Raw genomic sequence first — 25313 nt, 5'->3', positions numbered from 1 at the left:
CCTTAACCCTTTCACCGCCGGGTTTTAATCCTGATCCTGAAAAAAACTGGAGCTGGAGCTAGGAAATACACCACCAACTGGAAACGCGGCACAGTGAAGTTAAAATGGCCCTTCAAAGACACCGTAGGAACCCATGTGTGCTTGAGCTAACGCGCGGTCCCTAGAGTCCCGGTAAGAGAAACCTCTAGAATCTACTCAGGAGCTGTGTATGTTCGAGTTATAATTAATTGGTATTCGTAGTTCTCATGTGCGCTTATTTGCCACGGTTATGACTCGGAAATATAGAATAAAAGTTATAACAAGTGATGCAGCCGAATTTGCCCAAAGCTTCCAAATAACGAAGATAAACAAGCGTAGAATGTTTGTACTTGTAATCGAACTTTATTGTTATATTATACACGTTCCCATGACCCTCTCGGACAGGGTGGATTTGGATTGTATTTCGATACATCGACTAATCGAAGCACTTAAATAAAGAATTGCCTAATAAATGTCTGCTTGCTTGCAGCCCTCACTTAAACATAGCAATTCTCAACGACACCGTACTCATTGTACTGCTCGACTGCACAGCTGATGTTCCCGCGGTTCTTGGATAGCCTGGTTATGAGGTTTGGCTGTGGTTGTGGGGTGTAACCACTCTGAGTATAGCCGACATCATTACCCGACATTGATATAAACTCGTCATATTATAAGTAATTTACCCAAATCAAATGCGCACTTTCAAGTTCAATTCAAACAGAAAAACGGAGGAGACATTTAAAACGTCTAATCCCTTATGCTTATATAAAAACATTTATTACCCTCATTTGAAATCGAATGATTTCTAAAATGAAGCATCCTACAGTAGGCCCAGATTAACGCCACAAATAAATGAAATAATCCACGGCCAACGAATACATATGGATTGCATTATCTCTGCTGAAATGTAAATTAAGTGTGCTTTTAAAAAACCACGAAGAGGGGATAATGCGATCTACATTTATCTCCTCCCTTCTGCTTGGTTTTTTGTCCCAACACATTAAATTTACGAAATTTTCAGCAGAAATAATGCAATCCACATGTTTTCCTTGGCGCTGCATTATCTGTGGTGTAATATAAATTGAATGTGACAGTTACACTTAAAGTAACATGTTATTGTTGCTTGCATTTTATTATATTTTTTGGTTGAATTTGTAATTGTTTTCCGTCTGTATTGCTGTGTCATCAAATTTCCGATGCTATTTCCGGAAGTATATTTAACTTATTTGTAAAGGTGCTGTTTACCCATTTATTTATAACCAATTTGGAAACCTGATTTGGCTTTGTATCAGCCCGCTGTTCACAGGCAAGAATAAGTACATTAGTTCTCATAATTATAGGAGCTCTCGTGTTATAACTTTCTGCGATAATCATAAAGGAGGGTTTGGGGAAGTATAACAGACTCTTCTATGTACTTAGTCTTAGATAATAAAACAAAATATAAATACATGCATATGACCCCCCTGTCCAAATAACATTTTCAATCATTGAAATGTTAATGTCGTTTTAATTGTTCTATGTTTTTTTTTTTTTTTTTTTTGCAGTGGAAGTAGGCCTATTCTGTCTTTTCTGGTGCTTCTGTAAATTATTATAAATTATGAAAATGTAGTCAACTCTTCACGTTCACGAACTGCATGGCTGAATGATGCAATGCTGTGATAATAATTGCTATACCGACCAGTGATGCAAGAAAATGCAAGTTTAATAATCTCTGTTCATCATTCATGCTTTCTGTGTTGCTTTCTTTAACGAAATGTCATAGGCTACTCGGCTACAGTGCATAGAGAGAACGCCATCGAAAAGCTGGAAAAAGAATTACAATGTGTAATTTTAAAGTGCTCTTGCGTGATTTATCTGAGACTAGCGTCAAATTTGTGATTCACTGTTATCGTGTTCTTTGTGGGAATGTTTTCGCTACAGCTTGTTACGTCCTTACGTTTGTTGATCTGTCGAAAATGCAGTTCGTGTGCAAGATGCAGCACCAACCACTAGATGTCGCTCTGTATTTGAACCTGAAGCTAATCGGGTTGCATATCTCGTGTGACAAATAGCTTTCTGAACTGTGGAGGAAATCCAATGGTTGAACTATAAAGTACATAATTGGAAGCATTTTCTGAAGTACATATTTTGAAGAATTATTTTCAATCTGGTGAAGAACTAATAATAAAAAAATATGTCATGTCAAAGTCAGTTGACCTTAAGACTTTTTATTCCTCCCAGATGTTATATACCACTTTTACTTTAGATTAAATATAATGTAAAATCAAATGTGCCTGTGACATACATTAATTTACGTTTATAAAGTGTCTTACACGAGGAGATGACAAAAAAGGGATTAATAAATATTGAACATCTGGTAATATTTTTCATGTGATGATATGCAAAATCACTTAAAGAAATGTGTTAAAGCTATCAATTAAAACATGCAAAATACAATAACAGAAATTATTGCAACAGGTGCATTGTGGGTTGCATAATGAAAATCTGCACAACATACATGGAATTGTGTGCAATCTGTTTTGATTCTTGAAATTGAACATAATATTTAGGTTCAGGTTATGCATCTTTTGTCAGATCAATAAGTTTAAAAACCTTTCTAAAATAAGATGCCTTTGGCTCCACCGGTTTCTTTATGTTTATAATAAGATGCTATAAGAATAGAGCATGGCTTTTGAAGCGCAGAACTTGCTTCACTTAAATTATCCCATGAGAAACTTTTTTCTCATTTTTGCTTGTTGTTTTCGCCTCAGGGCAGCTGGTGGACGTGGAGCTGTCCTACACAAGTCTATGGGTCACTGAGTCGCCTTTTAGTGCATGCTGCTGACTGACACTACTACACTGCATGACCAAAAGTATCTGGACACCCCATGGTCTGGTGGCTGTTTTTCATGGTTTGGGCTAGGCCCCTTTGTTCCAGTGAAGGCAAATGTGTGCATACTCCAGAGTGCAGTATTCAGCCTTTACACATCACAGTGATATAGAAATGTGCTATTGTGGCTGCGCTCCTGAACAATGAGTCACCTGAACTTCCCTAGTAGGCTTACAGTACATGCATAGAACAGAAACACTGCACCTCACCCATCTACACACATTTCCATTCCTCAGAGTACAATGTTCAGTGTTAAATCAACTCTTACAGAGTACATATGCTCCCTACTGGACTCAGATATACTTTGGTAGATTTGAATCAACACTGGACATTTTTTACTACTCTGCTTTAACTCCTTTTCTTTTCATAGCCTTTTTAAATCATGTTTGATTGACAATTGATTGTCTGTTTTGGTGGTTGGTTGGTTGGTTCAATGACGCATTTCCTCATTGGTCAATCTAGTCAGTTTGTCAAGTCAGTCTATCAAAATAGTAGTAAGTGGGACAGGAGTATATGATAAGCTCATTCATTTGATGTGAATCTTTTTTTTTTTTTTTACACTATTTGGAAAGCTTTTATTTCTGGGGTTATCAGAAGTAGGTGGACGGTTTTAATGTTTGCACACACTGGTTTGGAGTGTTTTATGTTTTCCCACTGCCTGGAATCATGTCAGAAGAAAAAGCATATTCCCAATGGATTTGCTCGGAAGGGGAGCAGGAAACAATAAAAAAAAGAAAAGCTTTTCCCAAAACTTTCCGTTCAGACTAGCGTATTTGTAGCTGACAGGCTACAAATCGGGGAGGCAGATCGCCTGCTGAAAATAATAACGGCCCTAAACCTGTTGTCATGATTGAAAAGCTTGTCATTTTTTGGTAATATCACCCAACCCCAGCAGATTGCTTTTTTTCTGCATTGTGTCTAATGTAGTAACATTGCTGTTATATTGATTTATTGACCTTGTTAAAAACACATCACATTACGTTAAATCTTACTAGTCATAAATAGGGTGTCAGACATTAGATTTAACATTTAAAAAAAAAACTTTTCTGTTATAACTGGAATGGTTTCATTTGAAGTGCATAAAGGTAGAACCATGTTAACTACATTCAAGTGAGTAAGTTAGGTATTTGTCTCTCCTTTGTTTCCATAGAGACAAACGCAGCCAGCCGTGCACGTGCACAGTCCTGGCTCTATGGAGACATACGACACAACCAATCTTCATCTGAACCTAAAAAAAAAAAGAACATTGTATGACATCACAGTGGTCTTTTACTTGTTTTTAGCATTTCTATAATGTTTACAATGCGCCAGAGATGTGAACGTATGCAACATTTCATTATTAGCTATTGATCAAAACGTCCCCTCTTTGGCAGTGTAGGCCTGCAGAACTGCGTCTGACACAGTCACTATCAGATCTAGCACATTTTTCCACAGTGGCCCGAACCGTCTGGCAACCGTCTTGTCACCACTGTCATCATGCTCAAGTGTCGGTTTGCTGAGCCTGGGAGATTCGAAGTAGTGACATTTAACCTCTCTGTGCACCATTGTGCTTTCTTCCTGGAGCTTGGAGGAATCAGAAAAGCAGAACAAACATCGAGTCGCTGCTAATGTTTATAGCTTATAGCGAACGTTATGTTCAAGATGTGTTCAAGCTATACAATACAATACAAGTTTCACAGTATATAAAGAAAAAACTCAACAGCATATGTATGGTAATTTATGAATGTGTGATTAAAATAATAAATAATAAAATACCTGGAACTAAATTAATAATTTTGTATGTGGACACTAAAGTGGACCAAGAAGACTTAAAGAGCTTGCTTTGAAAAGAAAATTTGCATGCAGATGAATTAAAGCCTTTGAATTGGCTCTTGAGGTAATTTATGCACTGTGTAAATTTATACAGCCTTTCATGCTGGCTGAAAATATGGACACTTACAAGAAGTGGTTTTTATTTATATATAAACAATTACTGCATTCAAACTTGAGTGTGAATTTATCAATATATTAATCATCAGTTCAATTGTTTTGTAGAAAGTCCCTTTTCCTTGTAAATGTCTCAATGGTCACAATAATAATGCAAAAAAATGAAACTTGTTGAGGTCCTTCCAGACAGAATTAGATTCTATTTTATGGACCTACAAGTGTGTTGAGTGATATGGGTTTTGGCTCAGCATTTATAAACATTTGCCCTGAATAGTCCTTGCGATCTGGTGTTTGCTTGGGCTGCACACCAGCATATAAAATGGACTGTGCCAATGGGCTATAAGCAGCTCGTGCCCACTGGAGCTGTTTGAAAGAAGCGTTAGATCATCCAGTGATGATCTCACTCTCGGCAATCTGTGGACAGTGTGTCCCCGATGTTTGACCTTAGGGCACAGGTGGCATACACTGGCAAAAGGGCAAAAATAGGCAATTGAAATGCACCTTTTTTTCCCCCCCACTGTGTGCTCCTGAATTATTATTGTATTATGAACAGCATATTTATGCAGCCAATCACACGGGCAGACACCCATGCCTACGGACAAACAGCGACGTCGTGATCTGATATAATCCGAGCGTCGCTGGCTCTGGCTCCGACTTTAATTTCTCGATGTCACACCCAGGGATGGCCCCTGGAGGGGTGGAGGGGCGGGGTGGGGGGGGCAGGGGGGTGAAGGAGTCACAGAGTCAGATGACATCATGGGAATGTGATTGGGGGATAAAAAGACAGAAGTGCATCCTCCTCTGAGGTTCGGGAGTCAGTCACAGGGATCAAACGCACGCCGGTACGCCCCGCGCTTCCCCGGGGTTGTTTTTAGGTCCCCCATATCAGATGAGCTGCTATCGCTGCCATGCAGCACTGGCTCAGTCCCTGCTTTATCAGGCATTTCCCTTCCACCCCCCCACCACCCCCCCATCCCCCATGGGGCGTAGTTTGTGCCATATTACCAGACTCACTCAGTAGGGCTGCGCACTATTGTTAAAACTTGTCCTCGAAGAAGAGGATTATTTCTACAATATTAAATGCAGTGTATGTTTGTAGGGGAGTTTAAACATCTGGGGGAAAATGGTGCCTGGAAGCCAGCAGTGATTGTGTAAATATTTAGACGAAGCTTCCTGAACAAAGACGTTGTATTCACAGTATACACATTTATTCCGGTTCTCTTATTAAATCGTGCTTTTTACAGTACGTTGCTTAAGCACATTGTGCAAATGAAAACTCGTTTTGGAAAGGGAGATGTCTTTCTGATCTATTGAATCAAGCTTATTGAAATGACCAATAAAATTATTCGGATCTTCAGTATCTGAACAGAGCTAGCCTGTTTTCATACTGTACGAATGGGTGGGGGAGAAGAGACCGTGCAGTAACTGGACGGGCGCGTGTTATCAAAGTTACTGCTGAAGAGGCGAAGGGGAGTGACGCGCGAGGGGCTACAGTTGTGAAACTCCTCTCACATCCTGCCCTTCACAATTGGGCTCGCGAGCGAGTTTACGCGCTGCATGGCAAGGACAGGACTCCGGGAATCCGAGGGCTGCTCAGAAAGCTCTCTCCTGTTCTACTCTTAACGTTTCGTTCGGATTCAAGAGACGTGGCGATAGATGGGCTGCAGTAGTGGAGGTTTAAACTCGACGCGTCAAGAAATGTGATCTAATGGTTGGTTTAGTAAAGCATTCAAGCGCTGCTCATATTACAACCAACTCAATACTGAGAGATAACAATTACTAAGGGAAAACGGAGATGTCCGCTCAAGGGTTACTGAACAGTGTATTCTCGTGCTCTTCTCCATCATCGAAAACTATTTCCAAAAGGAGACTGCGGCAGACACGAAGTTTGGACCCAGCCATAATAAGAAACTATGGGACCGACGCAGAAAGGAAACCGGAGGAGTTGGACAGCTTTAAGTCGTCGTACGAGGGCTCGAGGGAGACAGGTGGCGGTTCGTCTCTCCAAACCTCAGCTGAATCCTTGGTTGCTTCAAAGTCGGATTTGCGTTCTAAAGCGACGAGTTCAAAACAATCTATTCCGTCCTTTTCAAGCCCGTCCACGCCACTGGAGACCTCTCCGTCCTCCAACTTTCAGTTCGACTATGATGTGAAGGGCGTGAAGCGGAATACTGCCTGGGATCTGCCGTTCCTCGCGCGTAGCCCCGCGCTCGCGCCCACGGGCAGCGCGAGCACTATCTTTTCCCCACGAAAGTGGCTTCAGAAGAAACTGCAGCAGGACAGCTCTTACTCCTACATCGTGTGGAAGTCCGAGGTAAGACTGAAGCCTGTGCTCATAGACATAACATGGAACTGAGATTTCCCCCAGATACATTCCAATAACTCTCGAGGATAAACGAATCCGATCCCGTGTCAACCCACAATCTTGACTCCTGGCTGATTGACTTTGATTGATTGTTTCTGTAGCAGGTTATTCAGGCAAGTCGAAGTGCGTGTTTTTTTATGCTCCATATTTTTCTTAGGTTTTATGATTAAAAATGTTTCGTTCTTAGTGCCATTTTTTTCGAAGTATTTATTTCGAAGAACCACGACAAGCTCCGTGAGATTAACTGCATATTTCAGTTTCCTCATGTTTGCTGGGTTAGTGCTGCAGCCGTACAGATAATAAACTCTCCACAAAAACGTACTTGGGATTTATTTTTAGTAGGAGTTTTAATGGCCAAATATTTGGCAGCTGTCCACTTGGTCTGGATTTGAGGTATGAATCTATTTTTTTCTTGCAATAATAAAGTACAGGCAAGTGATTAATGAAGTTAAGGTTAAAGTGTAAGTGTTAACCAAACTTGTTGATATTGCTGTCCTGCCTTGTTCCCACGAGTGTGAACTTCTACAGGGTCAGATGCGGCGGCATAAAAACTGCTTTCTCACGCTTTGTAGACCCGGGCAGCATGAATAATTGCCCCAAGTTGTTGTTCCTAAACAAACCCACAAAAGTGACTTATCTACCACGGGGGCCCGTGCAGTGGCCATTATGGTTTCTGACCTAGTCTTGGGTTAAGGAAGCACTCACCTGTGTCTTTGAGAAGAGGAAGACATTATTATTATTATTATTATTATTATTATTATTATTATCATCATTATTATTATTATCTGGCTACTAATCTAGTTTTGGGTTATGGAAGCACTCACCTGTGTATTTGAGAGAAAGACTATTATTATTATTATTATTATTATTATTATTATTATTATTGTCTGGTTACTAACCTAGTTATGGGTTAAGGAAGCACTCACCTGTGTCTTTGAGAGGAAGACATTATTATTACTTATTGTATTATGTCAAGCAAACACCATTATTTAAGGGAGATGTGCCGTGCACGTGACATTAATCATAATTCATATTTATAAAACCTAGAATGAATGAAGGTGTCTTCTGGGATAATGCAGGAAGAATTCAGAAAACAGGAAAATGAAGAGCGTCAAATAAGACTCAGGGCATTGCAGGCAATAGATCTCTAGAAATTCAGTGTGTGTTGAAGAATGGCAGCTGGTGAGTGTGCAGTCCAAATGTTTAGCAGCATCTCTGTCCACTGCACAGGCTAGGGGGTGGGGGGGTTAAAACCTGGAACCGTCCCCTCCCACATCTGGAACATGGATTGAAGTAAAAAAAAAAGAAAAGCTGTTCCAGGTTTTACTCGGTGCAGTTATCCATCTAACTCAGTAATCCTGCTTCGTGAAATACCCCCTAGGTGTGTGTTCTGCTCAGAGGATGTGTAGAGTAGTGTGTGTGTTCTGTTCAGTAGATGTGCAGAGTAGTGTGTGTGTTCTGTTCAGTAGATGTGCAGAGTAGTGTGTGTGTTCTCCTGTACAGAGGATGTTCAGAATTGTGTGTGTGTTGTGTGTTCTGTACCGAGGACGTGCAGAGTAGTGTGTGTGTTCTGTTCAGTAGATGTGCAGAGTAGTGTGTGTGTTCTGTTCAGTAGATGTGCAGAGTAGTGTGTGTGTTCTGTTCAGTAGATGTGCAGAGTAGTGTGTGTTCTGTTCAGTAGATGTGCAGAGTAGTGTGTGTTCTGTACAGTAGATGTGCAGAGTAGTGTGTGTTCTGTTCAGTAGATGTGCAGAGTAGTGTGTGTGTTCTGTTTAGTAGATGTGCAGAGTAGTGTGTATTCTGTTCAGTAGATGTGCAGAGTAGTGTGTGTGTTCTGTTCAGTAGATGTGCAGAGTAGTGTGTGTTCTGTTCAGTAGATGTGCAGAGTAGTGTGTGTTCTGTACAGTAGATGTGCAGAGTAGTGTGTGTGTTCTGTTCAGTAGATGTGCAGAGTAGTGTGTGTGTTCTGTTCAGTAGATGTGCAGAGTAGTGTGTGTGTTCTCCTGTACAGAGGATGTTCAGAGTTGTGTGTGTTGTGTGTTCTGTACAGAGGGTGTGTAGAGTAGTGTGTGTTCTGTACAGTAGATGTAGAGTTGTCTTTTTAGTAATTTGTATTTGTCCTAATACTGTAGCTTATTCTTCTGCCTAGTTGGATTTGCAGAGGTTAGGTCTGAATAGTGTTCACTGTGTGAACTAAACTGTTTTCTTGGCTAGAAATAGCTTTACAAAATAAGTATTGTAGCTTATTGAACCTGTGTTTTGTAGTTGTCCATGACCGTGAAATGCACTTTTTGTACATCGCTTTGGATAAAAGCGTCTGCCAAATAAATGTAATGTAAAGTAATGTTGTCTGTGTTCGCCTATAGTGGTTGTTATAGTGATGGGGCAAGTTTAGGATTATGGCTGGGTTTCAGAATTACTATTCTGAATAACGTTTTCAAAAAGATTTTTTCATTCATTCATTCATTCATTCATTTAAATTTGGAAACTTGCTGTGTGCTGTGGTTGCTGTAGATGTATCTGTTGTACATTTTTCAGAAATATGTGCACAGGTTGATGATATTGTTTCATATGATATGACCGCACAGTGGTTGCCTCTCAACAAGAAGGTCCTGGGTTTGAATTCAAGCCTCCCACAGTACAAAGACTTGTGGGTATGAGGTGTGAATGGTGTGCCCTGCAATAGACTGGCTAACGCTAACTGTCCTGGGTATATTTCTGCCTCTGGCCCAGTGCATGCTGGGATAGGCTCCAGCACCCCCCGCGATCCTGCTCAGGAATAAGTGGGTATAGATAATGGATGGCTGGATGATAGTCAGATAATTATGCAATAATATGATACTATGTGAATTATGAAGCGCTGACAATAGCAATTATATTATATAGGCATTTCATTTCAATTAGTAAATATTACGATATCTACCCCAAGAGGATTATAAGTTGGTAGCCTTACTGAATACCGTTTTGGGAATAACCTTTCTGATGAATGCTCTTGTTTATTGCTGTCACCATTTTTTTTGTTGTTCATGTCTAGAAAATCATTTACGTTTGTACTTTTAACAAATTTCCCATGTTCAGAAAAGCACAATAAATGAGATTTGGTACAATGCAGTATATTGCCTTCTTGTGGCTAGTGCCAGCTTGGTCTTACAAAAAATGAAATGCTACATTCACATTGAAATAAGAATAAAATTGGGGGAAAAAATTATATTGTATCTGTTGCTGTGAGTCTGGCATGGTACACATGGCATTGATGAAGGAGGTTCAGTTTCATGGCACAGAATTACCTGCAGTTAGAGGAGTGTCTGAGATTCTGACAAGCCTTGGTTGTTGATTTATGTAGTTGAACTATGAGGCCAAATGGTTGCACAATTGGACAGCCTTCTGTTTCAGGGCTTTTAAATGACTGTCTACACTGCCACATGTGAGACACAATGCTGCCTCCTGTTGAGGAACGGTGGAACTGCAGGGTAAGACCTTCGGGAGCCATGTGGGTTTAAGGACATCGGATTGTGGACTAATCTTAATTTATGTAGTCTTCTTTATTAGTATAAAACTCAAATTCCCAGAGGCTCCATATACTGAGATTGAACAGTCAGAAGCCACTTTTCAGAACCTACCCTGCAATTCTGACATCCATTACATTACATTTATTTACGTTACATTACATTACATATTATATCCATATCCAGTCTTGTTGCCTTTCCCTGCTGGCTTTCAAAAACCTCTGTGTCCTTTCATTGCCGTTCTCAAACCATTTGTATGATCTCGATACCTGATTGCGTCCTGGTTCCTTATTTTTTTGGTACGGCTTTGAGAACTTGGGCTCACCGAGCTCGCACCGAGTTTGAACTCCCCCCCCCAAGTGCGTGCCGCTCGGCACCGCGGTATCCGTGGCAACGTGACCGACCGTACGCATCCTGCGTGGGTTCACACAGAGTGTTTTTTGAGCAGGAAATCCATCTCCGAAACTCCTTGGATTCCGCAGAGCTTTAATAGGTAGTGGGACCCGGAGTGCGGTGGAGCCGATCGCTTCCCTGCGCTGATAAAGGCTCCCCACAGGATGTGCGGTTTATGAGCTCTCTGGGTACACTATATCCAGCCCTGTCCCTTTAATTTGTTTTCATTAGACAATCTTGACAAACAGTCCTTTATTTAAGTAGACGTCTTCGTCGCGGAGAAATCCCGTCGTTTCGGTTTTTGGTTAGAGAAACGCTCCAACGCGAGTGCTTTGTGATGCCAGTATGTACAGTAGGAGAGCAGGAAAGTGGACAAATTCATAAAGTACCGTACAGTAAAGAACAGTTTATGTGCTAAATGTACAGTAAGTCATAATCCATAACCAAGGAGGCCCTGTAATCAGGAGCTTTGTTCATTGGGCGGCAGTGTAGTATAATGGGCAAGGAGTTGGTCTTGCAGGTTCAAGTCCCTGCTAGGACACTGCCGTTGTACCCTTGAGCTAGGGACTTAGCCTGCATTGCTTCAGTATGAACTCCAGCTGTATAAATGGATGCAATGTAAATGCTGTGTGTAAAAAGTTGTGTAAGTCACTCTGGATAAGAGCAAAATGCCTGTTATGTAATGTAATGAATAAGCCACAATATACTCAATTCACAAATACCTCACTCAGTTTAGCAGCTGCAGTCTTATTGAAAATGATTTTAGGTAAAGGGGAACACTACTCTTTCCCCCCCCCCCCCCCCATTAGCGATAATCGTTAAGCACAACTTTCTCTTACCCAATCACTGTCATGGTGTTCGGCATCATTTTAAAAATTGACCTTTGACCCTCGCTAACATAGTATTATTGCTACTGATGTGACAGCATCCGTAGGGGTCAAGTGAACCGTGGCACTGACAGCGAGCGATGGCGCGCGATGTGGGATTGTTCTCACGGGGGAAAGCATGAATGGTGGATTCACATGCCTCTTCATGTCTCCTGCACACTGGGAAATATGTGGATTATTGCGCAATACGCTGGAGGGGGAAGCGCTCACAAGCGCTCGCTCACAGGCCATGTCGATTCCTAATGACTGCTGTTCAATAGGCCCATTGTCTCCTTCGTGTTGCGTCGTACATTTATTTACAATTGTTTTTCGACGATAAAATGATGAATTGCTTAAAATGGCTAAACCCTGGATTACATTAAGATGTCACTGACCCTTCTCGCGAAGCCTATGACTAAAATCCCGTATCAGTATATACAAACTGTATATAAGTAAATGTTTTTTGTGTTGGTGCGGAGGTATGTACAACACAGTATCTGAGGATGAGAGGGTGAATTTTGAGTTTCACTCTTGCCAAGCATGAATAGACTGTACACAGCCAGGTCTCTTCCATACGGGCAGAAAAGGTCCAGCCCAGTTTCTCACCACACGGTGTTCACCTTACACACAGTGCGATAAAAGACACTTCCTGATAATTACCAAACAGCGTGAAACGCACATCAAAGATATTTATCCAGCGTATTGTGACATCACGCCACACAACATTGCAAAACAAACAGTGTGATGTCATCACGGCGTGAGAAATGGCCGAACGCGCGGGACGTCTCCGCTCGCTGTGTTTCCCTGGTTACGCACGGTTCCGCACGCCCCCTGCGAGCTGAGGTGAGTACACCTGCGCGCCGTTAAAAATGTGTCGGACCTAAAACTGCGGATTCGGGTTTTCCCTGACGCTGCACGCTTTGGGGGTGGTGTGGGAGCAGGCTGTAGGTTTATTAATACCACCCCCCCCCCCTCCCCAGGCCCCCCCGGGAGAGCGCTTCAGCCGCGTCTGTCTCCGGTAAAGACGGGGCGGCGTCGTCGTTTCGACTTGTCCGCGGGGAGGGCGTGGCCGCGCTTCATCTTCACTGGGAGCAGCGCCGCCCGCCGCAGCGTTCCCGTGTTTAGAGCGCAAACAAGGACCCGCGGAGGTCGGAGGAGCCCGTGCGACCGCGTCTGCAGCAGGACTGAGAGGGTGGAGGGCAGGGGAGGGGGGGGAGGAGACCCCCTGTACGTTCGGGACATGAGCACAGCCGCGTGTTTGGGCAGAAGGAATGCCAGTTTCCGTCCCGGTGTGGAATGGTGGATCCGAGAGGGGTGTCAGGTAAGGGCGTTGTGCGCTGCTTTTTTTTTTTTTGGCCCTACGTGCGCCGTGCGAGTACACGCGCTCCTTCAAAACCGCTTTCGCTGGAGGCGCGACCGGCTCGACGGGTTTCTTTCCTCCCCGGGAAGAGCTGATCCCTGTGTTGTCTGTCTGCCCAGAACATAGCGGTATTTTTCCTGCACTTAAATGCGTATCGCCTCCTACCTCTCGCACGCGTGTAACTGTCATGTCTCACAATTTTACGTTCCTCGCATCGCAGTGCGTTCACACACACAGGAAGTACCTGCTGTTTGATTGATGATGTCATCGCGCTGTACTCTTTTGTCATCCAGCTCAGAGTGTCGGAACGCGCGGATTCGTTGTGTTTTTTTCCGTCGTGCCTGGCTCAAACTCGGCCGCGGGAGGGATTGTATGAAACATTTGCTAACTGACACATTTTTGGGCTCAGAACTGGACTTTTTCCCTCCTCCTGCCAGGATTTGTTTTTGTGATGAAACTGCTGTCGGACCCGTGCAGAGCGCTCGCGGAGCTGATGGGCGGGGGCAGCGTGTGTCCTGCGTATTTCAGTGTAAATCTGTTGCCGGGGGCAACAGTGCACGGCGCCCGTCGTTCTTGTGGACGGCTTCGTGAGACAGACCTCCCCATGTCTGTGAACAGGAAGGACGGCCCCCAAAACGTGAGAGACCCCCTCGTTCACAGCCACAACTTCGCCTTTATTTTTTTTTTAATAAAAATTTTTTTTTTTTTTTTCAAGTGCGTTTTGTTTTCTCGTTACGGCAGAGGTTTGACTCTGCTCGGCGGTCGAGCCCTCCGGCCACACGCTCCGGCAGAGGAAGCTCTGTTTGCCGTTTTATTGAAGACACGTTTAACAGGCTCGCCGCATTGTTAGAAAGAAAAAGAACCGCGCTTCGGCGGTGTCGGACTCGTTTACAAATAATTTAAATTTCTTTTACGCACTTTGCGCTGTGTAAAGACCTCTGGGGGGTGTGGGGGGGGGGGAGGAGGGAGAAAAGAAGTTTGTTTTTTCTTACTGTATGTTTGGTTTGGTAACTTGCAAAAAAACTGCCTCCAAATGAGCGCGGGGGGAAGAGGCACGTCTGTACCGTACTCCAGCGTGGCGCTGAGCGTTAGACGCTGTGTGGAATGCGCTGGAATCCCGCAGCACAGCGCCCTGCGCCGCGCTGCTCTTCCAGGGGTCCCCCTTTCCAAACGAGCCGCGGTCGTGGGAGCCGACCGTCGTCATTCATCACTGATGCAGCGCCCTATATAGCGCCCCACCGCATTCCCAACTGCAGGGAGGAAATGGCTGGAATTCTCACGTGGCTGATGTAATGTAGCGCCGGCTGATATTCATTCCGTCCCGAGTAGGCAGCGATCACAAGGAGAAGGGTACATGGCTTGGCCTTTGTGATGCAGACGCAGAGTATACGGGTGCAGTTGTGTAACGTGATCATAAATGCTGCCGTTACTGAGATACAGCACACCTCTTACACCTCGCGAGTCACGTTTACAAGTGCTCCCCACCCTCGGAATTCAAACCGAGAGAATCGGCGAAACCTCTTACGGACGCAAGAGGAGTAATTTGGGACGACTTCAGGTATTTGGAATTCAATCCAGAAAAACAGATCTGCTAGCGTGTGTGTCTTTATTTTTTCAAAATATTACTGGTTTCGTATCTTTTGGACAGTGACGGTTATTTTGAAATTCCTTTCCTATCTTATCACGTTCGACATTAATAATGTCTCGGTGTTTGATTTACGCAGAGCTCACTCATCCTAACTCACTGCTCCTAAGAGAGATATGGAGGCATGTGTCTGACAGACCCTTCCTCTTCATCATATTCACATTCATGCAGCGCGTGTGCATTGGACGCTCTCTCCCTTAATGTTGGTGTAGTGCTGTCACAGCTGGATAATTCATGATGTTTTACTCCACTGAAGTGGATGAGGAGATTTTTTTTGGGGGGGGGAGGGGGAACAGTGGAAGATTCTTGAACCTCAAGATCAAATGGCAACTTTTTAAAAGTACCGAACTGTCTAATGTGATTATTAAGTGTTATATTAAATGAGACTATTTTGACCTAGTCTTAAAAGAAGCCATATTTCTGAGCGATAAATAAGTGAGCATTAGTTTGTTCTCAATGGAAGGTCTGTGGTTATGGTAATGCTTGGTCCTCCCTGTCAGAATCAGTCATACAGAGTAAGCACAGACAGGACAGTAGGTGATCAACTGGACAGTTTGGTGATGACCAAACCTTACTCAGTGTTTCACAAATTACAGTGCACCATGATATGTAAAAAAATGTAAAATACTGATATACTGATTACTGACACAATTCTTAATTACATTTTTTTTTTCCAAGTAAAAAAAGTAAACCAAACCAAATTTATTTAAATTACTAAATAACATTAACAGATCTTCCATACTAAATGGTGAGTGCTTTAGAAGGCAGGGTGTTAAATATATATGAAATAAATGTGTCTTACACCTGGTATTTACTGCGATGTAGACAAAAGAGATCAAATTCAGGTCTGTGTGCATTGTTTGCATTGGAGCTATCTTGGCAGTTCTCATTCTACCGCATTGTACATGCATGGTTCATAGTACATGCACCCTGCAGATACTGATTATATCATTCAAAGTATGTGGAAACCAAAACCGGAAGGTTTGGGTTTTGTGCTGTCCTTTGTGAAGTGTGCAATATGTAATAATCAAATGCACAGACTGATCTGTCAGGGTGTTTAGCAGAAGAGAAAAATGTCATCATTTATCATCGTCACATTGCCCGGTGGCTGACTTTAATTTATAGAGAACAGGTTCTGGGTTTTAAGTGACAATAGTTGTGTCTGAGTTATTAGTATTGGTATTAGAAATTCAGAATGAGACTTAGCGGAAGAGCTAGTAAGTAAGTGGTTCTTTGTTGAAGAGCAAAAAAATGGGAATCACTTAGAGAACATAAATCTCTCTCTCTCTCTCTATGTGCTTTATGTGCATTGTAATGTGTTTTTTAAAGCTTTGGCAACACACACTGAAATATGTCGTGTCGATAAAGCATTTTGAATTGAATTGAATTGAATTGATAGAGAGAGGGAAATAGAGAGAAAGAGAGCAAGCAGTTCTTAGAGAGAGGGAAGGAGAATAAAAGAGAGACTGGTTTTGAGAGAGAGAAAGAGAGAGAGAGAGAGAAAGAAAGAGAGACTGGTTCTTAGAGAGAGAGAGAGACTGGTTCTTAGAGAGAGAGAGAGTTCTTCGACTGAGAGAGGGAGAAAGAAAGAAAGAGAGACCAGTTCTTAGAGAGAGAGAAAGAGAGAGGCCAGTTCTTGGTCTAAGAGAGCGAAACTGCCTCTCCGCTTCAGTGAGAGAGAGGGAGAGAGAGGCGCTGGTTCTCAGTTTACATGGCGGACGCACACTCCCACGCTGAGGGAGGTGGTCAGTTTCGGCAGGGCAGAGCGGAGGAATGTCCATGCTGAACTCATCACCATCTCTGCCACGAGGCACGTCTCTGTTCGCTTCCACAGCGCGCAGGCCTGATCCTCTCACCCTATCACAGCGCAGGCCTGATCCTCTCACCCTATCACAGCGCAGGCCTGATCCTCTCACCCTATCACAGCGCGGCTATCTTCACCTATCGAGCGCGGCAATCCTCTCACCCTATCACAGCGCGCAGGCCTGATCCTCTCACCCTATCACAGCGCGCAGGCCTAATCCTTCACCCTACACAACGCAGCCTATCCTCTCACCCTATCACAGCGCAGGCCTGATCCTCTCACCCTATCACAGCGCAGGCCTGATCCTCTCACCCTATCACAGCGCAGGCCTGATCCCCTCACCCTATCACAGCGCGCAGGCCTAATCCTCTCACCCTATCACAGCGCGCAGGCCTGATCCTCTCACCCTATCACAGCGCAGGCCTGATCCTCTCACCCTATCACAGCGCAGGCCTGATCCTCTCACCCTATCACAGCGCGCAGGCCTGATCCTCTCACCCTATCACAGCGCGCAGGCCTAATCCTCTCACCCTATCACAGCGCGCAGGCCTAATCCTCTCACCCTATCACAGCGCGCAGGCCTAATCCTCTCACCCTATCACAGCGCGCAGGCCTGATCCTCTCACCCTATCACAGCGCGCAGGCCTAATCCTCTCACCCTATCACAGCGCGCAGGCCTGATCCTCTCACTCCATCACGGCGCGCACTCACAGACGTATTTATTTGTAGAGTCCTTCGCTGTGTTATGTAAATGGGAACCCTGTATCGAAGTAGGTCTGCTTGTATTCTTTTGTGGCTTTGATGTAAAAACAATATTAGTTTTTCGAAAACAGCTTTACTTAAAATCTATATTTTGGTCGTTCAGTAAAAAAAACAAAAACACAAAAGCATAATATACAATACTGTTCCTTCTGGTTTTTTTTTCACCCAGTGAATTTGTAAATATAATTTTAGATTTTTAAAATTCTTTCCATATGGAGGCCCTTTATCCATTGTGCCCAGCGGACATCCCTATTCCACAGGCTTACTGTGCTTTCCACATCTTTCCCATTGGAGCAGATGGATCCGTACGGTAGGAAATCGGGGTTCTTGCCGGTTGTTTATGGCACAAGGGGCTATAGAGCACGCCGGCCTCCCGGTGAGGCTGGAATGCGCTGTACTAACCGGTCTAGAGCACCTCCTCACAGAGGAGGCAGTATGAGCACCTCCTCACAGAGGAGGCAGTGTGAGCACCTCCTCACAGAGGAGGCAGTGTGAGCACCTCCTCACAGAGGAGGCAGTGTGAGCACCTCCTCATAGCGGAGGCAGTGTGAGCACCTCCTCACAGTGGAGGCAGTGTGAGCACCTCCTCACAGAGGAGGCAGTGTGAGCACCTCCTCACAGAGGAGACAGTGTGAGCACCTCCTCATAGCGGAGGCAGTGTGAGCACCTCCTCACAGAGGAGACGTGTGAGCACCTCCTCACAGATGAAGTGGTGTGAGCACCTCCTCACAAAGGAGACGTTGTGAGCGCCTCCTCACAGAGGAGACGTGTAGGCACCTCCTCACAGAGGAGATGTTGTGAGCGCGTCCTCACAGAGGAGGTGGTGTGAGAACCTTCTCACAAAGGAGACGTTGTGAGCACCTCCTCATAGCGGAGGCAGTGTGAGCACCTCCTCACAGAGAAGACAATGTGAGCACCTCCTCACAGAGGAGACGGTGTGAGCACCTCCTCACAGTGGAGGCAGTGTGAGCACCTCCTCAGAGAGGAGACGTTGTGAGCAACTTCTCACAAAGGAGACGTTGTGAGCGCCTCCTCACAGAGGAGGCAGTATGAGCACCTCCTCATAGCGAAGGCAGTGTGAGCACCTCCTCATAGCGGAAACAGTGTGAGCACCTCCTCACAGAGGAGACAATGTGAGCACCTCCTCACAGAGGAGACGTTGTGAGCGCCTCCTCACAGAGGAGGTGGTGTGAGCACCTCCTCACAGATGAAGCGGTGTGAGCGCCTCCTCACAGAGGAGACGTGAGCACCTCCTCTCAGAGGAGGTGGTGTGAGCACCTCCTCACAGAGGAGGTGCACACTGGCACCACTGCCCGCTTCATGTGTTGTGGATTTAATCTTGTTCCAGCGAGGCTCCTGCGTCGGTTCCCCTGCCCCTGTCTCACGTCCTCCAGCATTTCAGCTCAGAATTCAGGACCTTAGATAGGAACCTCTTGTATTTTACCAATCGATGCACAGTCAAGGTAGAATTTCCCAAAATACTGTTTATTAAGGGAAGGTTATAGTATGTAAAGCAAGTGTTTTGTTTTTTTTGGTGACTGCATTCTGGAAGCTACCCAGGTCCCCAATAGTTCCGGGAATGGATGGTTCCTGTGCTTTTTCATGCAGTGGAAAAGGGGTTGGCTCCTGTGTTTGTGTTTGCTGTTCTGAGAATCACCTGCTGGTCACGGTGTCCTTTAGTTACCTTATTAAGAGCGACATTTTTGTTGCGTCGGTATCATTTCCCATCTGCTAAACTATGGTTCATGTTTCATAGCTACTGGAGCTCTGCAGGCCTGGGTAAGCGTGTTATACGGCTTCATAGAAAAGTGCTTCAGAATGGTCTTAAGCCCCAAAATTAGAAGGGAAGAACACATTTGTCAGCTTTTAAGTTTCTATTACAACATTCAGAGTACTTTATCCTGACCCATGCCACTTTTTTTTTAAAGAACAGGGGTAAGGAGTTGGGTCAGATTTCAACAAGACTCGGTCTATGCCACTGGTCATCTAATTATTTGATTGGCTGCTGAATCCTTTAAATTTTATTCCTACTTGATTTCTCAGTTGTTCGTTGTAAAAGAGAACCAAGATCAGTTTTGGATTTTCAGTCTTGGGTGTATTTTTCATGGTTTGGGCTAGGCCCCTTAGTTCCAGTGAAGGCAAATCTTAATACTACAGCATGCAATCACATTCTAGACGATTCTGTGCTTCCCGAACTGTTTCAGCATGACAATTACCCCGGGTACTCAGCAAGGTTCATATAGAAATGATTTTGTCAAGAATGATATGGGAGAACCTGACTAGCCTGCACAGAGCCCTGATCTGAACCCCGTCCAACACCTTTCGGATCAATTGGAAAGCCAACTGCGAGCCAGGCCTATTCGCCCAATCAGTGCCCAGCCTCACTTAATGCTCTTCTGGCTGAATTCCGACATCCTGTATAAAGCCTTTCCAGAAGAGTAGAGGTTGTTATAGCAGAAAAGGGTGGACCAACTCCATATTTATGCCCATAATTTTGGATGAGATGTTGGATGTCAGGTCCACATACCTTTGGCCAAATAGTGTATTTTGTCTGACTTTTGGTGTGATCTGTTTGTCTCGCTTTATCAGATGTTTTTTTTTTTTTTGTATAAAAACAGACAGCTAGCTTTTTTTTACTTCTCTGGGGTTCTTGCTGCAGGCACCCTTATTACAAACACTGTGTTTCCTGCTGCTTCCTGTTCTGAAATCCCACATTTGTCTTCTGACGATGCCTCTTCCTTCTCCAACTTTAATTCTGGCGCCGTTCTTGATCTTGGTTATTTGAGACGCTGAACTGAACTGGTCGCCCTGCATTAGCCGCACGCTAGTAAACCTGAAGAATGCCCATCATGTGAACGGAACCGGTAAGTGCACAGGCATCTTCTCAGATCTGCTGCCCAAAGCGTGTCATCACCAGGTACGTGGAGCCGACTCAGGCTCTTCCTGGAGCTCCAGTCTGGCCCGTCAGACTGTGCGTACAGCGCCAGAGCAGCCAGCTCCTGTCTGGAATATAGTGACGCTGTAACCGTAGATTTGTATTTAGTACCTGCTGTACCAGACTGGGGGTGCATGCAGGCACACTGTACCAGACTGTGGGTGCATGCAGGCACACTTTACCAGACTGTGGGTGCATGCAGGCTCACTGTACCAGACTGTGGGTGCATGCAGGCTCACTGTACCAGACTGGGGGTGCATGCAGGCACACTGTACCAGACTGTGGGTGCATGCAGGCTCACTGTACCAGACTGTGGGTGCATGCAGGCTCACTGTACCAGACTGTGGGTGCATGCAGGCTCACTGTACCAGACTGTGGGTGCATGCAGGCTCACTGTACCAGACTGGGGGTGCATGCAGGCTCACTGTACCAGACTGTGGGTGCATGCAGGCTCACTGTACCAGACTAGGGCTACATGTAGTCACACTGTATCAGACTGTGGGTGCATGCAGGCTCACTGCACCAGACTCTGGGTACATGCAGGCTCACTGCATGCTGTACCAGACTGCTGGTGCTGTCACCACATACCAGGCTAGAGCTGTCCGTAGAGTGAACTGCATACAAGGCTGATTTTACATGCACAATATTACATGCACCAGCGGTCTGGTACAGCATGTAGAGAGACTGCATGCACCCGCAGTCTGATACAGCATGTAGAGAGACTGCATGCACCCGCAGTCTGGTACAGCATGTAGTGAGACTGCATGCACCCGCAGTCTGATACAGCATGTAGAGAGACTGCATGCACCCGCAGTCTGGTACAGCATGTAGAGAGACTGCATGCACCCGCAGTCTGATACAGCATGTAGAGAGACTGCATGCACCCGCAGTCTGGTACAGCATGTAGAGAGACTGCATGCACCCGCAGTCTGGTACAGCATGTAGAGAGACTGCATGCACCCGCAGTCTGGTACAGCATGTAGTGAGACTGCATGCACCCGCAGTCTGGGTGATACAGGCACTGTAGCAGAGACTGCATGCACCCGCAGTCTGGTACAGCATGTAGAGAGACTGCATGCACCCGCAGTCTGATACAGCATGTAGTGAGACTGCATGCACCTGCAGTCTGGTACAGCATGTAGTGAGACTGCATGCACCTGCAGTCTGGTACAGCATGTATTCTGCATGCAGTGCCAGTGTTGGTTAGCACCGGGAGAGGAGCTCACAGCCCACAGACCTGGCCGAAGATCTGCTCCGGGGACGTTCCGGATGCTTCCAGTCAAAACATTCGGGGGGGGGGGGGGTTGTGCGGAGGGGGAGAGCCCGTCCCGCGGAACGGAGAGGAGAGGGTCAGGAGGACGCGTTTGGGACGGGTCCGTTCTCGTGTATGTAGCAGGAGGTTTAATTTGGCACGGCCTGGGGGCGGGGCCTCCCCCCTGCCCTCTCCCGTAACTCTCGAGGCTTAAAGCAGATGTGCTCCTCCCGTGTGTAATCGGGACAAGCTGCTAGGCCCGGGCCGGGATAGCAGTGCCTCTGGATCCTCTTACCCTCCCCAGTTGCACAATCCTATACAATCGCTAACCTTTTCTGAGACGCTATAAGACTTCAAACCCCATGATTCATTTCTTTTTTTTTTTGCTTAGCTGAGCAATGCTTTTCATTCTTTTAGTCTGCATAAATGTTTTCTGGAGAGCAAATAATTCGATTTCTCCTCTCCTAATAAATGGCTGTAGCTTGTGCCAAGCCGATGGCTGTGATCTAGCTGCTCAGTAGCAGTATTACCTGCTGTGATCCATTGTAGGACCTAAAGAGGAATTGTGAATGGTAAATTATCCATAAAGTTTTGTTACTCAAAATTTATGATGAGATGTGAAGGTTTAATGATCTCTAACAAGCATACACTGCGTCCATGGCTTTGGGCTGTTGAAGGAATATGGAAGGATTCTGTGGCTTTGCCCCAGATGCAAACAGCAGCAAAGCAAGTTCTTAACACATAGGGATGGGGCAATACAAATTCTTAACACATAGGAATGGAGAAATGCAAGTTCATAACACATAGGGATGGAACAATGCAATTTCTTAATACATAGGGATGGAGCTGGGGTGGTGGAGGGGATTTACAAAGCAACGTGCAGCAGCTTGCATGCAGGAGGAGCAGCCGAATGAGTAGAGGGAGGCTGTTTAAGTAGACCGCCCTGTTAAGTGAATGTATTGTGATAGGCTAACATCACTCAGCTGAGCCATCAGCTGATTCAGCCGGAGCGCTTGACTCTCGTGGCCTGCCAGAACTACGCGATGCTCCATTTCTGCTATATTTGAAACTCAGTCCCACATCTCTTAATATTAAACAACAAAAAAAAATGTATTCTAGACTGTCGAAATGTAAGTCATCAACTTACAAAACAACAAAAAAAGAGATAAATAGGTGAAACATTTTGTTTATTTCATACTAAGATGCTCATAATGAGTTCTGGTGCTGTTAGTGGCGGTCCAGTGTTTTCAGTGACTCACTGCTGAATGGAAGCAGTGCCCTATTGGACCTGCTTCGTTGTATACAGTGTGTCTGGGTTTATGGAACAGGCGAGTGTGATTCAATGGCTTTTATCTGCTTCGATAAGTCAGTGAAAAAGGGACGTTGCAGTGTTCACCCACTCCGATGACGACTGCAGCGTGTCTGTTCTGTGGAATGTGCTTCATGTTTCTACTGAAGGAGTTACGGGGTGTTCAGAGGAGATCCCTGCTCTCACGAATGTCAGAGATGCTGATTTTGGCTGATGTTATAGTAGCAGATTTGTGATGTCAAAATTGTGTGCCAGTGCTGGGGTTTGCAAATAAGAAAAAAAAAATTTGCCCTGGCCACCTCTCTTGAAAGCACAACCAACCTTATCAGACACACTAATACATGCTGAATTACAGAAAAAGAAATGTTTCCTTGCAATGTTTCTCTAGTATTATGCTCAAAGTGTACATATGCGTGAACAATTTATGTGTGTAAATTGTGTGTTTGAGCTGTTTGGGCTGTTCGTACTGTCCCAGATTCCACATGTAAATATATCAGAAAAGCAAACCTGTCATTTATGCGAGATGGTACATTACTCTCTGAGCAATATTAGATTTGCTGTGTGTCCATCCCACATGAGTTTTTCAGTGTTTTCGTTCGTGATTCAGTGGTATTGAGGGTAGTGGTCAGGAGGAGAAAGCACAAGGAGATCTAACTTAAAAAGGGACACAGACAGACAGAAAATAGATTCCCAAATGTAATAAAGCTCCCCATTTAAGCATTTTATCACCATGGGAAGTTACATATTTATATATTTGGTTTGGATTTTAATCACCAGCAGATGGTCTTCTTCACTCTTTCCTTCAATGCGAGGGTTTGACGGCGGGACAGAGTGGGAAAGCCAAATTTCTGACCATGAATCACACGACAATAACAACTCTGTCGGTGCAGCAGCAACAAAATCATGAAGTATCTGAGTCTTGCGTACTGCGTGTGCTTCTGAAACCAGAACAAACTGCCGATAGAGAATCCTGATTAGTGTGTGCTCAGAATGGGTTAGTGGGGGAGAAGAGCTGCTCGGAAAGGGCTTGCACACACGCACGCACACACACACACGCACATACATACGTACACACACACACTATCTCATCCAAATGCTGGCTGCGACTTCTCTGGAGGTCTGCAGGATTGTTATGAGTGGAATGTTACACAATGCTGACTCATTTTGTGAGCATTTCAGCCTATAAAAACTACCACTCCTTCAACAGGTTAGTGCTTAATCACGTTTTAAAAAAAGAACATCCTGATATGATTAAGGAAAAGACTCGCCCCCCCCCCCCACCACCCTACCTCATTGACTGTTTTCAAATCAAGGCTTTGACCCACCTGGAGGGAGGCGGTTACACACTGCTTATTTTAGTTCCCTTCCAGCAGAATTTGTATGCTTTTTCCCCCCCTTTTTTTTTGAAAATCAAGCCATTTAATTTGATTGGCTGTGATGATTGGCTGGCTTGTACAACAAGAATTTCACAGCCAACCAAACAACACTTATTTCAAAGGGACCCCAAACCACCACACCTTAAAAAGTGAGTTTAATCCCACAACATTTCCTGTAGTGTGAGTAGTGAAGTGGTTTTCCACGAATGCGTGTACTTGCAGTCGGAGTCTGTGTTCCAGCAATTCCGTGTTTAAACACAAGATCTGCGCCGGTTGAATTCTGGCCTAAAAATAGCTCAGGCTCTAAAGTAAACATTAATTTCCGCAGTGGAGCATCACGGTCTGTTGCAGATTAACTGCTTTTTTTTACCAAAAAAAAAAAAAAAAGTATCTGAGAAGAAAAGTATTTTGGCATCGAGCAAAGTTTTCAGAACATGTATATAAAGCTGTGCACTTCACACTCTGTGTTTTAATTCAGCGTTTCCCAACCTTTTTCTTTCCGCGGCACACTTTCCAAATTTACAGAATCTCATGGCGCAACACTCTCAAAAGCATAAAAAATAAACACCCTGCAGCGTCAGATGTGACGTGCCAACAGCAGGCCTACATGTTCTTTTGGGGTTTTAATTAAGCAATATGGATTTTAATGACATTTATTTTGGCTTTTGTGAATGGGATTTGTTAATTTATGTTTTTTTTAAATTCATTTGAACATTAAAAATTTTTTTAAAGGATTTTTCACACGCCTGACGGCACACCAGAGTGCCGCAGCACACTGGTTGGGAAACGCTGTTTCAATTCATTAAGTTTCTTTTATTTATTTAGAATAAACATTTCCCCCTTTTCCTATTAGTTGTTTTGGAAAAGCCTAATCATGTTCCTCATCAGCATGAATTGCTGCAATGGACAGGACACCGGTGTTTGTGG

At 44.5% G+C, this 25313-nt stretch overlaps 1 protein-coding gene and 1 long non-coding RNA gene across 4 annotated transcripts in view; both read left to right on the top strand.

Annotated features, from left to right (window-relative positions):
• Nucleotides 1-85: 85 nt before the first annotated feature.
• LOC135240499 (uncharacterized) lies at nucleotides 86-4642 on the top strand. The gene is made up of 3 exons (XR_010325708.1): nucleotides 86-171; nucleotides 2769-2946; nucleotides 4038-4642. It is a non-coding gene; the product is annotated as an uncharacterized LOC135240499 (long non-coding RNA).
• Nucleotides 4643-5871: 1229 nt separating this feature from the next.
• LOC135240413 (rho GTPase-activating protein 6-like) overlaps nucleotides 5872-25313 on the top strand; it is a 119519-nt gene continuing 100077 nt past the window's right edge. Inside the window, exon 1 of one of the 3 annotated variants that reach the window (XM_064309834.1) lies at nucleotides 5872-7127. In XM_064309834.1, coding sequence (XP_064165904.1) covers nucleotides 6609-7127 — 519 coding nt within the window. In that variant the 5' untranslated portion in view covers nucleotides 5872-6608. Of the gene's footprint in view, nucleotides 7128-13086; nucleotides 13265-25313 lie in introns of those variants that run through there. The other 2 variants (XM_064309833.1, XM_064309836.1) reach the window with 2 other exon arrangements.

This window comes from Anguilla rostrata, chromosome 15 (assembly GCF_018555375.3).
Source record: "Anguilla rostrata isolate EN2019 chromosome 15, ASM1855537v3, whole genome shotgun sequence".
NCBI lineage: Eukaryota > Metazoa > Chordata > Actinopteri > Anguilliformes > Anguillidae > Anguilla > Anguilla rostrata.
The sequence above is the reverse complement of the archived record's forward strand: the minus strand, read 5'-3'. Positions and strand labels throughout refer to the sequence as shown.